The sequence below is a fragment of the Melanotaenia boesemani genome, chromosome 9 (assembly GCF_017639745.1).
Source record: "Melanotaenia boesemani isolate fMelBoe1 chromosome 9, fMelBoe1.pri, whole genome shotgun sequence".
Lineage (NCBI taxonomy): Eukaryota > Metazoa > Chordata > Actinopteri > Atheriniformes > Melanotaeniidae > Melanotaenia > Melanotaenia boesemani.
In genome coordinates this window covers 17,640,467-17,656,371 of record NC_055690.1, presented here as the reverse complement: position 1 = coordinate 17,656,371, position 15,905 = coordinate 17,640,467, and the positions used below count along the sequence as shown (strand labels likewise).

Sequence of the window (15,905 nt, the reverse complement as noted above, 5' to 3'; positions counted from 1 at the left end):
CTGCAATCACGTTTACTTTAGGAACAAAGTGCTTCTTCAGTCCCTCCACCGCAGAGGCATAAGATGTAACTGTATCCGGCAAAGTATTAAACAGCCTCTTTCCTTCAGTGCCAAGCGCATGGAGAAGAACGGCGCGTTTCATAGCATCAGGCCAGGTATCCCCAGTAGCATCAGAAAGTAGCATGTAGATCTCAAACATCTTCAACCACGTAATGAAGACAATAGCAGGTTCGCCTGGGCAGGGCATGAAAAGTGCAGGTAAAGGTACGGAAATAGCCATCCTCGTCGCCAAAATTGTGGTATTTAGCAGTTCGTGTAAGCCACATATGTCAAACTGGTCCAGCAAAGGGCCGTGTGGCTGCAGGTTTTTGTTCCAACCAAGCAGCAGCACACCAGATTTGACTGATTCAATCAACTGATCTCAGTCTTCAGACAGCTGATTGGTCAAACTGTGTGCTCTTGGCTGGCTGGAACAAAAACCTGCAGCCACACGGCCCTTTGCTGGACCAGTTTGACATGCCTGGTGTAAGCGAACTAGCAAGAGACCATTAATGTAGTTCACTTCCAACTTTATTCTTCTTCTCTTTCTCACATACAGTTCCCTAGCACCCTCTCTTGGTACTCATCCATATAACAGAACAAAACAGAGATATATCCTAAACTGGTCTGGTTTTGTTAATGTTCTCTTTTAAATCATGTTATGGTCCCTTCGAATGAAGAATTCAAGTTATTAGTGTCCTGAGACTAATTGATTGATGAGTGATTGATTTTACTAGCTTGAATTAATTAATTTATTCCATTAATAATTTTAGTACTTTAATGGTGTCCACGCAGCCATTAGGTTGGTATCAAAGATCCAGTGTGGTGTTTCCCGAGGCATGCCTAACATTAATTATTAATACTGAATTATTTTATGTAATTATTGAAATTAATATTTTTACTTAGAATCCTGATGGGCTGGTGTGCAAGTTTCATCCTCATAAACTCAATAAATAAAATTTTTTGTCATGTTCAACTTAAGAAGGAGATGTGTTCTTCTGCTTCAGCTCATGAGGTTGCCCACTAACTCTCTCTATTCATCTGAGAAAAAACTCAAAGAACGTAATTCTCCCACATTAAACTTTTGAATATACAGATTTTATTTAATATGTTCAGCACATGAAACATTTGGCAAAACAACAGCTTAAAATGTCATTAATAAATTGCATGCCAAAAGTGAATCAAGTCGAGATATAGAGTAAAAAATTTAGCTGACCAATAAATGTAAGTACAGTAGTAGCGGTTTAAAAGTTCCCATCCAAGCTGAAAGCCAGCCGAATACCTGCCGGCTTCCAGCCCAGTTCCATTCCAGTTCCAGCCAGCTGCCTTCCAACTTCCAGCCGCCAGAGAGGCCCCCTCCTTCTCCTGGGAGTGTCGATGTTTTAATCAAACTCCACCCATTCCTTGTAATATAGGGTAGACCCAGAAGATGGCGCTTCTCTCACAGACTTCTCATCGCCCGTAGTCTGTCAGATTTTATCTGAATTTACACTGACCGGCAGAGGCGCCACTCAAAGCACCTCTGATGGCCAGTCACAATTCATAAAAATGCATAAAACTTAATACATAATCATCGTTTGACGTGGAATGTGAAATTGTAACATGCTTGTGCGCTGCCAATTGTTTTATTCAGAAATGAATGCTAGTAGGTTAATAAAACCTTTCAAATACTGGATCACAGCCCCTAGCTCTATTCTCAATAGGATGTATTTATCATACTGATTAATCTTTTAATATTAGCATTATTAACATAGACAAATCAGATTTGGATCAAGCAACACAGAATCTGTTTGAGGTAGCTAGGAAGGGTTATTTTATTCTCATATTATTTATTTCACCTCCATAAGAAGACAGGGCGACAGATAAAAGCCCCACGCAGGATCGGAGATAATTTCTTCCACTTCAATGTGTCTAATCGCGGGGGGACATCCAACACTCGCTGTGCTGCGACTTCCTGCTCGCCGGGAATCCCGATTACGTCACCCCTCCAGGTGGGCTATTCCCCGACACGCTCTGATTACCATTCCAAAAGGTACTGTATGCAGCCCCCAACTTGAACATGCGTCTTCTTCAACATTCGCACTTGCTCCAGAAAATTACCATCTCTTAGGCTCCTCCACCACCACTTTGACTGTGGATTGATACGTAAATGAGCCGCAATGAGGCAGCTGAACAAGTGACCCAGTTTTGTGATTGTTGCACATTGGGTAAGAGTGGTCAAACGAGTCCAGTTTGTGTTGTCATGCTACCAGAAATTCAGTAGGCTAGTCGGTCCTAATGCAGTGAATTTCCATGTTAATGTTGCCAAATTCAATAGCATAGCAAGAGATGAAAAAAGAAACAACGATATTTCTTCAACATGTTAACCAAAATATTTACCTCTTAAAGCATAAACCAAGTATTTACAACAAGCAGTGTGCTTTTTAACGTTAACGTGTGCCATAGCCTACTGCACCGCTGTTCCTCCTTCCAAGTCTTCTTTTTTATTATATTGTTGTTTTATCATCTGAATATACTACAACAACACAGAGAAAATATATGAAAGTTTATTTTACGCTGGTATTTGCGCAGCAGAGTTTTCTGCCGCCGGATTTGTAGTCCAGGAACGGAGAACACAGCTGCTGCCAGGAAAGGTGGATTACATTTTGTTAAAGCACAGCAATCTCCGAGTAGCCTATTATAAATACCCTCTCAGTGGCAAAATAAAACACACTGGTCTGGTTTAGTCTTCACTCTGAAATGGTTCAGTCAGAGGAATATAAAGCTGTTTTAAAAATGTTGAGCAAGCTTAAAATAAACATTCATAGGCTATCTATGTGTTTTAGATTAACACAATGATAAAACAACAATAGGCTATACTAATGGAAAAGAAGCGGTGCAGCATGGCAATGATGCGTTAATGGCTCGGGTCGCGGGTTAAACATCAGTCTGGTTCGGATTTAAATGGAATAAATACATTGGTGACGAGTCGGGTTCGGGAGTCATTCTAACGGGTTAGAGCAGGTATGCGTAGCAAAACGGAACCGTGCAGGACTCTGCTCTAAGCAGTTCGGACTTGGTTGACCTGGAACCATTTGACAATAAAATCTGGAGCCATCCTGCAACGCGCTCGCTTAGGCGTCCAGTTAAACCGTGTTTATTCAACCAGTCCCTACTTCATTGCATTCATTCTTTCCTCATAGCCTACGTGCACATTTTTTTCAAGATTGTTTATGTCAGTTTTGTTTTGGAAAATGAAAAAGGAGTCTTTGCGCAGAACTTATAACATTATTCTAATCTTGCCACTTGCCTATTTTATTATTGTGTATTTTTGTAATAACATGTAAATTCACTGCATAGGAACCAACTAGTCTACTGAATTTTGTGTGACAACACTAACAGAACTGTTTTGACAATGCAACAATTACAAAACTGCGGCTCATTTACTTATCAATCCATAGTCAAAGTGGTGGTGGAGGAGCCTTGGAGATGGTAATTTTATGGAGCAAGTGCGAATGTTGAGGAATTTAGCCTTTGTTCAAGTTGTGCAGCCCACAACTTGGTATACCTTTCAGAATGATAATAAACAGAACAAGACACACCAAACCAGGAGCTAAGACCACGAAGTTCAGCATCATGCTTATCTATCTTTGGCGTTTTTACACCAACATTTTTATACACTGGATAATGATAATAATTATCGATTAAAGTCACGGATAAAACTGCTGTTGTTAAAACACACCCATCTCTTACAAAATCTAAAATGTAAAACAAAAAAAACAACAAACAAAAAATCTGGATCACTGTAGAAATATCTTTATTCATTGCTGATCATCTGGCCATTGAAGCGTTTTTATTTGGAATTGGGAACAAATATTTTCCACCCTGTTATATTCTGTTCCACTCTGTTATGTTCCATTCCACCCTGTTAGTAAGGTGTTTTTTAATTATTTTTTTTTTACTAAAAACATTGAGGACTGTGAACCTTGTTGCACCATATTAGGAAGTGAGGAACATTAAATTGATTTTGCTTTTCTGTTCCCAGGTCAAAAGGAATGTAATTATCTCTCATTTGAAATACTTGATTATGCTTTCCTTCTTGCCTTTGTGGAAACAGAAACGTGATAATCTCTCACTTGAAAGCAAGCTGGGCGTACAATAGTGTGATGACGATGAAAACTCACATGACCAATGCTCAATAAAGGGTACATGAAAATGTGAGAAATGGTCAAAAGCACAAATACCGTTTGTGGTGAGTGAAACTATACAGCACAGTCCACAAGGCTCTTTTCAAGCACACTCCTCCCCCCAAGGAGTATGCTTGAACAGCTAACGGCAGGTAATGGCTGTGTTTACAAATGTAAAGGTGCTAATTGTTGGCCATTGAATTGTTAATTTCAAACCGGGCAGCCTTTTGGTTGTACTCTGGGCATGGTAGAGGGGTAAGAAATCTCTGGGTTTTCTAGTGTTAAACACTGGATGCGCCGCCAGCGGTCTTTTGATGACCGCCAGTCATGCTATCATGCTTATAGTGTATTAAAAACTAAACGGCTGAACCTGGTATTTTAGGACTTTTATTATATAGTTGTTGTCTATAGTTTTACCTGCTTACTTGTTTGGAAAAGTAAACACATCAATATTTACGAGCAGTTTAGCACGTCTAAACTTCCACAGAGCCGCTCAGGGAGACTCTTTCTCAGCCAAACTGTCGTATATAACAAGGCTACGGACTTGTAATAAATGCCCGCCCTACTCTGCTTCTGATTGGCTGTAAGATCACAAACCCTGTGTGCTGATAGGCTGCTGGTTCCTGTCGTTCCTACCAGCCTTTGCGCATGTGCCTGCTTCAGACAGCAGGCAGGCGGCTGTCCCACCACTGAGACACAGTTGTATGACGTTTTATCACGTTTTATCACTAGATCGCTATGAATAAAATCCAGGGACACTTCATTTCACAGTATAAACCATTTATTTACTTATCTACTTAGGATAATAGCACTTTGAGGCCTAATTCAGAATATAGGTTGGGCTGGGTCCGGACTTTTGTGATCCCTGCTTTACACATTATGAGTATTACGTTATTTTTACCTGCCGATATTACGTTATGATTTTGTCAATATTCAGTTATGCAGCAGCTGTATCAACCCCCACTGTGAATAACTTACGTTGCAGTCAAATGACCGCTGGCGGCGCTCCTCGGGATGTTTAGAAAGCTGGCTGCTAGTGACATTCACCACTTAGCCGACTTGAGGAGGTTGTGCTTTGCCTCATAACACCATTAGCTACACATGTCGGCTTTTTTGATACATTTATTTGACGCCATTTTCAAATCAAATAATTTTTTAAATGTTGGCAAAAATGCAACAAATGAGCGACACAGCTCATTATAAACTGTTTAGAGAGCAGCAAGATCAAATCACTGCTCCTCCCCGTGGACAAAAGAGGGATTGCAGCTGTTTTTTTACTTGGGCTGCTTAGGGGCAGAGCCTCGCTGACGACGTCATTGCGGGGGATTACATTACCCCCACAGACCTGTGAAGGATCGGCCAAGGATCAGTCAAGGACCAGTCAAGGACCAGTCAAGAGCCAGTCAAGGACCCATCATGGAAACAGGGGAACTTTTAAACCGCTACTACTGTATATTAAACTGCAGCATATTTAATATGCAATTTCATCATCTTCTTGTATTACTTCGAAAGTTTTGATGTGCTACAATTGATTTTTGTTCATCAAATGCTTCTTGGTGTTTTTCTCTGGCTGAAATAATATGATGAAACACTTTGGAGCAAAAATGCACAGAATTAGTCCAAAACTGGAGGCCAGAATAGCAAATATCTCCACAGCCAAAGTAAATTTCCCAGGAGAGCTGACATATGCTGGGATGAAGGTGATCCAAACAGCACAGAATATCAACATGCTGAAGGTGATCAGCTTGGCTTCATTAAAGTTATCAGGGAGTTTCCGAGCCAAGACAGCTAACACAAAGCAAAAAACAGCCAGCAGGCCGATGTACCCAAGCACGGCCCAGAACCCGACAGCAGAACCTAACGCACATTCCAGAATGATCTTCTCCCTGTATGTAGTGAGATTTTTCACTGGGAAAGGAGGGCTCACAACCAACCAAATAGTACATATTAAAACTTGAATAAAGGTGAAAGAAACTACAGTCATCCTTTGCTGTAGAGGACCAAACCATTTGATCATGTTATTACCTGGAAGCGTAGCTTTAAAAGCCACTAAAACCACTATAGTTTTCCCAAGAACACAAGAAATGCAGAGAACGAAGGTGATGCCAAATGCTGTGTGCCGCAGCATACAAGACCAGTCAGAGGGCGCCCCGATGAAAGTCAGCGAACATAAGAAACACAGAGTCAGAGAGAAGAGCAGCAGGAAGCTCAGCTCAGAGTTGTTGGCTCTAACAATGGGAGTTGTCCTGTGATGAAAGAAAACAGCTGCTGTTATGATGGCCAGACAGGCGCCACCAACAGAGAATACAGCCAGGATGATTGACAGGACTTCATCAAATGAAAGAAACTCCACAGGTTTGGGGAAACAGGTGTTTTTCTCTGCATTCGGCCAGAATTCTCTGGGACAAGGGAAACAATCAGGAGAGTCTGAAAAACACATGAATAGTACTGTTAACATTCACATGTGTGATGTTTCAGATATACATGGAAAACATGTTATTTTACCTGTAACATTACTAATCTCTCCCTCAGGACAGGGTTTACAGTCATAGCAGCAGACGGGTTTTCCTTTCTGCAGCACTTTACGAGTTCCCGGGAGACACCTGTCAGTGCAGATTGATACCGGCACCTGTCACAGAGACACAAGCAAAAGGAATATTTTAAAAGTTCTGCAACACAGATGTTATGAAGCAGCAGTTCATTAGGCTCATTACTTGCATGCCACCATCCATCCAGGTTAGGTTTCTGACGATACGAAACTCTTGACCTATTGGCATCGAAGCATCATAGAACCCGACTGTCACTAACTCAATAACTCCACTCTTATTCTTCTGCCAGTTGATCAGCTCATACAGAGCCGGTGGATCCCCATTAGCATCAAATGACACTACATAACCATTCCGGGAAAAGTTGACTTTCTTCAGCTCAGTTAAAATCTGTAAAGATGACGTGCAAACAGAGAAGCCAAAGATGGAAATTAAATGTCAAACAATGTAATTATTACATTTTCATTTAGAAATAAGTTAGACTACAGGTAAAGAAAGAGAACAGGGGTGACTTTTCTTTCCATCTGACCTGTCTGGACTCCAACCTGGTGTGTTTGTTGCACTGGGTTGTGAAATTTGTTCTCTGACACACTGCATTGTGAATAGCATGTGCTATTGCATAAACAGCCTTGTAAACCATGTTGGTGATTCTCAACTGGGATGTATCAGTGTATGGGTGGTTGAGTGTCTTTATGTCTTCAGTTCCATCACAATCCTTTTTGACTGCAGCAGCACCTACAGAGACACAGAAAGAGGGTCAGGTGGATTTCAATAATTTAAATAGTACTTGATTAATATGCTTTTATTTTTATATATATTTCATACTAACAGTTGAGTGAATAAATTTGACTTAAGACATAATCACATCAAGTGGAAATCTTTGTAAATTTAAAACTTACTTCTTTCTTGTGATGGCTTATCATCAGCATGTAAGTAGAAATGTATTATCTAAATATAGAGGCTATTGTATGATCGGACTTTTACAAGACAGTACGTTCCACTTAACACTTAAGAAAATAACACAAGTAAAGCATCAAAAAATAATTTCTTACTTTTTTCCAGAGTGCAGTTGAATACATCCTCCCAGAACTCAGTAAGTGTTGGGGAGGCAGCCACTTCAGAAGGAGAGAGATCCATCAGGAAGTCTCTCACACCTGGGATGACAGATCGCTGAATACCAACCCCGATAGCACCTGCACAGAAACTGAATTTAAGGAAGTGTGGATCTGTTACCCAGGACTCACTGCCTATCCACTGACGAGGTGGTGGTGGATCTCGAGCAAGTTCCTCCAGCAGGACCCTCATGTCTCCACCAGCTGTGAAGGCTACCACAACTTTAGCTGTCGACCTGCAGAGAAATTATAATGTTTAATATTAAAAGATTAAGGTGCAACAAATTTTGCTAAGATGTGTTCTTTCTTTCTCTTTTTCTTTCTTTCCTTAGGATCAGTGCAAAAACCTCAATGCAAAATTAGTGATATGGCAACCTGCGAATAGCATCAGCTACTTTCTGGATCTTGCTTTGTGGGTCGTTCCTGTAGAAGGCTTCAGAGTATTCCACACAGATCCCCTCTCTGTGTATTGCTTTAAGAAAAGACGCCATGCCATTATTGCCATAGTCAGAGTCCGAGCGGACAGCACCTATCCAAGTCCAGCCAAACTGTTTCACCAACTTGGCCAGCGCGTCAGCTTGGAACCGGTCGCTGGGAATAGTTCTGAAGAAATTCGGGTACTGCTGCTTATCTGACAGGCAGGCACAAGTGGCAGAGTGACTCACCTGAAACAAAACATGACAATCTAGTTCTTTAAAGTAATATAAACAGAAGTAGTCAGAAGCATATTTAAAAAAAAAAAAGTTCAAAAGATTCAGATTATTTACTTGGGGGATGTTAAAGGAGCTGATGATGCGTGAAAAGCTGATGGATGGTGAAGATCCAGACTCAGCTACAACACCCATCACCATTCCAGATTGAGAACACTCATCACCTGTGTGAAACACAGGGTCCTGTCCGTTGGAGAGCCGAAATGCCACGCGCACAGCCATGGTCACTGAGGCGCACGAGTCGTGGATCTGATAACCAAGCCTGATGCCTGGCAGTAGCTCTGTGCTGTTGTTAATCTCCTCAATGGCAAAAATCATTGCACGAGAGAAGCGCAGTTCACGGCCATCGATACTGCACACAGTGATACAAGTGATTAAATTTGAGCAGAATAATCCACATTTTTAGCAGAAGATATAAAGTTAAATCTGCAGCAATGGAGAGCTGATGCAGCAGTTAACCTGTGTACTGAAACAATGCAGCAAGGGAGAACCTGAGCACATAAATCTAAAATTTTAAAAGTAGATATCAACACAGAAATGTACATTTTTAAATGCATGACATTTTGTAAGCTAAAGTCTGAATGTTGGCAAACATACAAAATCTGTGTCATTTTATTTTTAAAATTGTTTCAACAGTGGTTATCTTAATAATGACAAAATATAAATATAGCTTAAAACTTTGCTAGTGTAAGAAAATCCTCAAGAAAAATAAGAAAAAAACTGGATATTGTAAATAACATTTCTATTAATACACATCGAACATGCTTTTTGCCCCCCTTCTCTTCTCCCTCTTACTAACCTGCCTGTGCAGCTTGGTGGCTCAGGCATGGTGATGTAGTCATTAATCACTGTTTTCTCTTTGTAGTGAATTGAAAAAACACCTCCAATAATGTAGTCCCCATCCATGGAGAACGTCGGTAAGTGAGCAGTGCCCTGCAGGCTACATTTCAATGATGAAGTTTCATCAGTGACTCCATCATTTTCAGCCTCTGACAGTCCAGTCCTGTACTTTAGATCATTCAGAGATCCACTCAAGGCAATAACTGAGTTCACCTCAAACAAGCCCAGAGCCAATCTAAGGACAAGAAAAAGAACTAAAGTCTCCATCCCTTTGGCGTGTGTGTGTGTGTGTGTGTGTTTGTGTAGGTTTAAGTTCAGCCTATTTTAATTGGTTTATATATCTCTTCTCACATCCATTGGAGAATTAAAGCCAACACCCAGAGATATGTGATTAAGTTGTTTTTTTTTTTTCTTTGATCTATATGTATGTAAGTTCCCCATTTGTCCTTATCTCTTTAGATGTTTTGTAAAACTATGTATGTAAACACAAGGTATTTGACTAATATTTCCTTTATCTGTACACTTTTCTAGCTGCATTGTGGTATACTGTCATCTCACAGCAAAAGATTCAAGGTTATCAAATGTTGGAAAAGGATACTGATCAGTTCAGTGTAGTTTTGGATTTTGAACATTTCACACATACATTACATGAACAATTTTATATAATTTATAATAATTATGTCAATAAGATTACATTGAAAAACTGCAGTGCAGAGATTTGATCATCTCTTACACATGGTAGAATTACCATGCGGAGTTGTGTATGGGAGGAATGAGTGAGGAATTAGGTGTTTCCTAAAATACCTTGTCTAATTATGCCACCAAGTCAACGAGGCCATGGAAAACGCCAGGGTTGTTGGAGCCTTCACTTTGGTCCTTTCCTCTTCACTTAAACACCGCACAAAACTTCACACAGCTGATGTGGATACACAGATGATTAGGATGTGCTGGATCTTGCTCACCTCATTGTTGCGATAACACACCGCTCGCCTATAGCTTTCATTCAACTTTGTGTCAATGTTCACCCATCCAACAATGACCATTTCAGACAACTGAGCATGTGGGTCTTAGACTCATGTTTCTTCACCTTTTCAGACAGATGGTGCATGTTGGTGACTCCTGTAGTTGTCCATGCACTTGTGTCTGCTGTGGTGCTATCAGGGTGGAACAGCACACAGGAGAAGCAGAATAAAGCATTAGCTGCTTTACAGCTCGCTAGCCAGGTCTTCTCCTACCAGCTCTGCAAAAATCTCCAGTTATGTTGGCAGGGCTGGCAATTTTTCAGTAATCCTTGGAGTGAGATTTGGTGGAACCAACCAAATTTTTGTCGCATACAGGGCAGCAAGACATAATCATTTTGAGTAATTTGGTGCAGGTTTAAATCATAAAATATAGCACTCAGGAGTAACCAAACAAAACAAATGGGGATTTAAAGTACCAACAGAAACTTCAAAATAAAACAGGAATCACAAAAAAGGGATAATAAGATGAGACAGAGGGAATTTCACAATAATTGCTCAAGATCTAGGTAGCTTGTTGGACTGGCCTTTGGCCTATTTTGGGGTCCTAATTATCAGCTGATCGAATTCTGAGAAAAAAGTCAGAATTCTGACTTTAATCTCAGAATTCTGATTTTAATCCTCCAACATGGATATCTGGTCTTCTGAGATGCCTCTGTCTCAAAGAAAATCATAAATACCTTTGTCATTTCTCTCCTGCTCTCCCACGATGACACAGACATTACTGGGGGTTCCTTGTTAGCAGCAGTCCTGGGAAAAAGTCAGTTTTGACATTAAAGTCAAAACTGACTTTTTCCCAGGACTGCTGCTAACAAAAACTTTTTTCTCAGAACTCTGAGATTAAAGTCAGAATTCTGACCTGTTCTCAGAATTCTGATATTAAAGTCAGAAAATCCAAGGGGCGTTACCACATTAACGTTCTTAAAATTTAGAACACAGAAATTTAGTTCTTACTTGGAGTTTCTCCTGGAAGATGCAAGTTGGATCTTCTGGAGACATGATATTTTTCTGACACAGAGTCGCAAACATTTGTTTATTTAAAACCACAGGTTGATTAACTTTTGTTTATTTTTTGCACACACATTTTATTTATTTCCACATATACATGGCCTTGATGTAAGTCAATCTCTCCAAATGATCACTCTTAACTCGCCATTATAGATCACTGACAGTAGAACACACTGCTCGTCTCACCACAGCCTCTACACCTAGATCGATGTATTTTTTTCTGTTTTGTTTTTATATTTCACACAAATACTTTTCTCACTTTTCACTATCTTTCACGCTTTCACTGTTAATTGTAATCCAGCTCGTAATATCAGCAGCGCACGCGGCCGGTCAAAAACCGTCAGGACGCACAGCCGCACCATACATGATAAATATAAACACTCGCGTTTTATGTATGAGAGAACACGCATTAAGGTACATATACGGACATTTAACATACGGACAAACGCGCGCAATCAGGCTGCATGCAAACACGCGCGAACACGCAAGAGGGGCGCACAAAGACACACGCGTCAGTAACACGCATGAAGCATTAAACCGTTCACAATAACCATGTTAAAAATCGTCTGTTGGAATGTACATGGAGCCGGTTCCAGGGAGAAGAGGTTGAAGATCTTTAATAAATTACAGGAGCTGCAGGCTGACATTGTCTTACTACAAGAGACTCATTTAACAAACTCAACCATAGATCTTCTTCAAACAGCTCAGTTTCCTCATGTTTACTCAGCTTGTTACAATTCTAGGCAAAGAGGAGTAGCTACTCTTATTAATAAGAGACTAAATTTTGACATAGATAGCACAGTAGTGGATCCGGAAGGCAGATTTCTGATAACTTTATTATCTATTTGTAATATCAAATTATGTATTACCAATGTATATGGCCCCAATGCAGATGATCCCTCCTTTTTCCACTCCCTGTTTGCTACACTCCAGAATTATTCAGATAACAGAATAGTGCTAGCTGGTGATTTTAATGTAGTCTTGACTGAACAAGATCGCTGCAGCACATCAGGTAGTCATCGAGTCTGGCAGTCGTCAGAAACTATCAAACAGTACATGAAGGATTTTGGTCTTTGCGATGCTTGGCGCTCTCACCATCCTAAACTAAGAGAATACACCTTCTTCTCTTCAGTTCACCACTCCGTCTCTAGAATAGATTATATATTAAATAGTAACTCACTAATGGGCGACATTTCAGAGACTCAGATACATCCAATCAGCATTAGCGATCACGCACCAGTTTCATTCACTCTGAGAAACAAAAATAATAAACCGATTGGTAAAAGCTGGAGATTTAACACCTCTTTATTGAAAGATCCTGAGTTTATTGATTATTTTAAAAAAGAATGGTCAATTTATATAGAAAAAAATGACATGCCTGAAACTTCAGCGTGTCTCCTTTGGGAAGCAGGAAAAGCAGTAATGCGAGGGAAAATAATTTCCTTCTCCTCACATAAGAAGAAGAAGGAAACAGCAAGAGTTTTAGAATTAGAACTCAGGATTAAATCATTGGAGGAGGCTTACCGCATTTCCCCCGAAGAGCACACAATGAATAATATAAGGAAAACTAAATGGCAGCTTAAAGAAATTATAGATAAAAAAACACAGTTTTTAGTGCAAAGACTTCGCTTGGAGAACTTTGAACACAGTAACAAATCTGGAAAGTTTTTAGCAAATCAACTAAAAACAAACAAGGAGAAAACAACAATCTCCTCTGTTAAAGATCAAGACGGAAACATCAGCCATGACTCTGACAAGATAAATGACACGTTTAGAAGCTTCTATAAAACATTATATGAATCACAGATTAATCCAACAGATGAACATATTGAACAATTTTTAAACAACATTAATCTACCAAAACTAAAAAATGAAAATAAAATAAATTTAGATGCACCTATTACTGTAGATGAACTCCACGAAGCTCTCCAACATATGCCCAACAATAAAGCCCCGGGTCCAGATGGTTACTCAGCAGAATTTTACAAGGAATTCTGGACAACGCTAGCTCCTACATTTTATAATATGTTGTTAGAAATACAGGAAAAACAAAAAATACCGCAAAATATGAACTTAGCTAATATAACACTATTGCTAAAACCAGGCAAAGACCCCACACTTCCATCCAGTTACCGTCCCATATCTTTAATAAATGTAGACCTGAAAATAATTAGTAAAGCTCTTGCCAGAAGGATAGAAAAAATAACCCCTCTTATAATACATCCGGACCAGACAGGTTTTATAAAAGGTCGACATTCATCTACTAACACACGTAGACTAATTAACCTCATTGATTACTCTACTTTACATAATCTAGAATCCACAATCATTTCTCTAGATGCAGAAAAAGCCTTCGACAGGGTAAACTGGAAGTTTCTATTTGCAACACTAGACAAATTTGGGTTTGGACCTTCTTTCATAGAGTGGATTAAAATATTATATAATAACCCAAATGCATGTGTGAAAACCAACGATCAAACTTCTCCAAGCTTCCGCTTACAGAGAGGCACCAGACAATGCTGCCCACTCTCCCCCTCACTTTTTGCCATTTTCATAGAGCCGTTAGCAGCTGCTATTAGACAAAATACAGAAATTAAAGGAATCCAGGGCAAAAATATAGAACATAAAATAAGTCTTTATGCAGATGATGTATTACTCTTCCTTCAGAACTCACAAACATCACTCTCTGAGACAATCACAGTTATTAATAAGTTCTCATCAATATCTGATTATTCTATTAACTGGTCTAAGACTACAGCCATGTCCATCAACTGTGACCTACAAAACATCCCTAATATCAAAATACAGACAGGAAACATTAGATATTTAGGTATAAATATTTCCCCCAGATTATCAGATTTAACAAAATTAAACTATGTTCAGCTACTAAAAACAATAGAAGATGATCTCTTACGGTGGAGGCGCTTACCCATCTCACTAATGGGGAGAGTTGCCACCCTTAAGATGATGATTCTACCTAAAGTTAATTATTTATTTTCAGTGATACCCACTAAACCCTCCACCAGTTGGTTTAAATCTCTGGACTCTTTCATATCCAAGTTTCTTTGGAAAAACAAGCCGTCACGTATCAGTCTTAAAACCTTACAGCAGACTAAAGATAGAGGAGGACTGGACCTACCAAACTTTAATAACTACTTTATAGCTAACAGGCTGCAGTACATCTCCAAGTGGCTCAAACCCAGTTATCTGGATGAGCCGTGGCTAGATGTGGAGCAGGCTTTGTGTGAGGACTTAGTCATCTCTGACCTGCCGTTCATCAGCTCAACCATTAAACCATATAAGTGCTTTAAAAGCCATAACATCCGTTTTTCCTTAATGGCTTGGTGGGAATTCTGTAAGATAACCAGATCTTCCCTCTTTCCATGTAGACTTACACCCATCTGGAACAACCCTGACATCCTGCAGAACAAAAAGATGATAAACTTCACTCAATGGAAGACTAAAGGAATACAACAGTTAGGACAGACTTTGTATCTTTCAACACAATTGTCTCACAATATGGAATCAACAGCAATAAATTCTTAGAGTACCACCAACTAAAATCAATTATATGTAAGAAGTATACCCCTGTACAGTTAGACTTGCAGCTTCCTATCAGAATAGCAGAATTCCTGAATCATAATACTCCAAAATTATTATCAAAAATATATAGATTACTTGCAAAGCTAGAAGACAGGATATCTCTCCCAACTTCAAAATGGGAAGATGATTTATCTAATAACTTTGATCAGAAAAGATGGTCACAAATATGTTTAAACACGTTTAAAATGACTCAGAATTCAAACATACAACTAATACAATTCAAAATTCTCCATAGAACTCATTATACAGGACACAGGATGTTCAGGATGGGCCTTTCACCATCAGATATCTGCCCACACTGCTCTGAGAACACCTCTGATAGCTACATCCATGCGCTGTGGTCCTGCACACCTGTCCAAAGGTTCTGGATTAAGGTGTGTGAAGATCTCTCAAAATGGTTTAAAACTAGTTTTCCTACAAACCCCACACTTTGCCTACTGGGCGACCTGGGTGACACTAACATAGGAATACACTCCATAAACTTGGTCCTCGCAGTCTTATGCATCGCAAAGAAAACTATTCTTGTGAACTGGAAAGATAAGAATAATTTGTCTATCCAGCAGTTTAGAAATCTCCTGTTAGATCACATCAGCATTGAGACAATGTCTGTCTCCTCCAGGAACCAGTCAGATGACTTTCATTCCCTCTGGTCCCCTGTGACTGGCTACATCACTTAATGTAGGTGGAGGATTGCGGCTTCGCTGGGATGGGGGCGGATGTGGGTGGGGGGTCCCTGGTGGCTTCAGGTCTCCGGTTGTCTCCTGGGTGGGGATCTAGGCTGCTCCGCTGCTGGGTCGGCTGGGGGTTCCGGTCTGGGCGGGCGGCATTGGGTGGGCCCCGGGGTGGGGCTGCCTCGTGGCGG

General features: G+C 40.0%; 1 protein-coding gene across 1 annotated transcript; it reads right to left on the bottom strand.

The window, feature by feature from the left end:
- Positions 1–5,715: 5,715 nt before the first annotated feature.
- Positions 5,716–9,416, bottom strand: LOC121646005 (extracellular calcium-sensing receptor-like). The gene is made up of 8 exons (XM_041994852.1): positions 9,373–9,416; positions 8,631–8,925; positions 8,239–8,528; positions 7,804–8,099; positions 7,281–7,486; positions 6,920–7,141; positions 6,711–6,834; positions 5,716–6,632 (listed from the first exon to the last, which is right to left on the bottom strand). Exons 1-8 carry the CDS (start codon positions 9,399–9,401, stop codon positions 5,728–5,730), a joined length of 2,367 nt encoding a protein of 788 aa, XP_041850786.1. The 5' UTR covers positions 9,402–9,416; the 3' UTR covers positions 5,716–5,727.
- Positions 9,417–15,905: the final 6,489 nt, after the last annotated feature.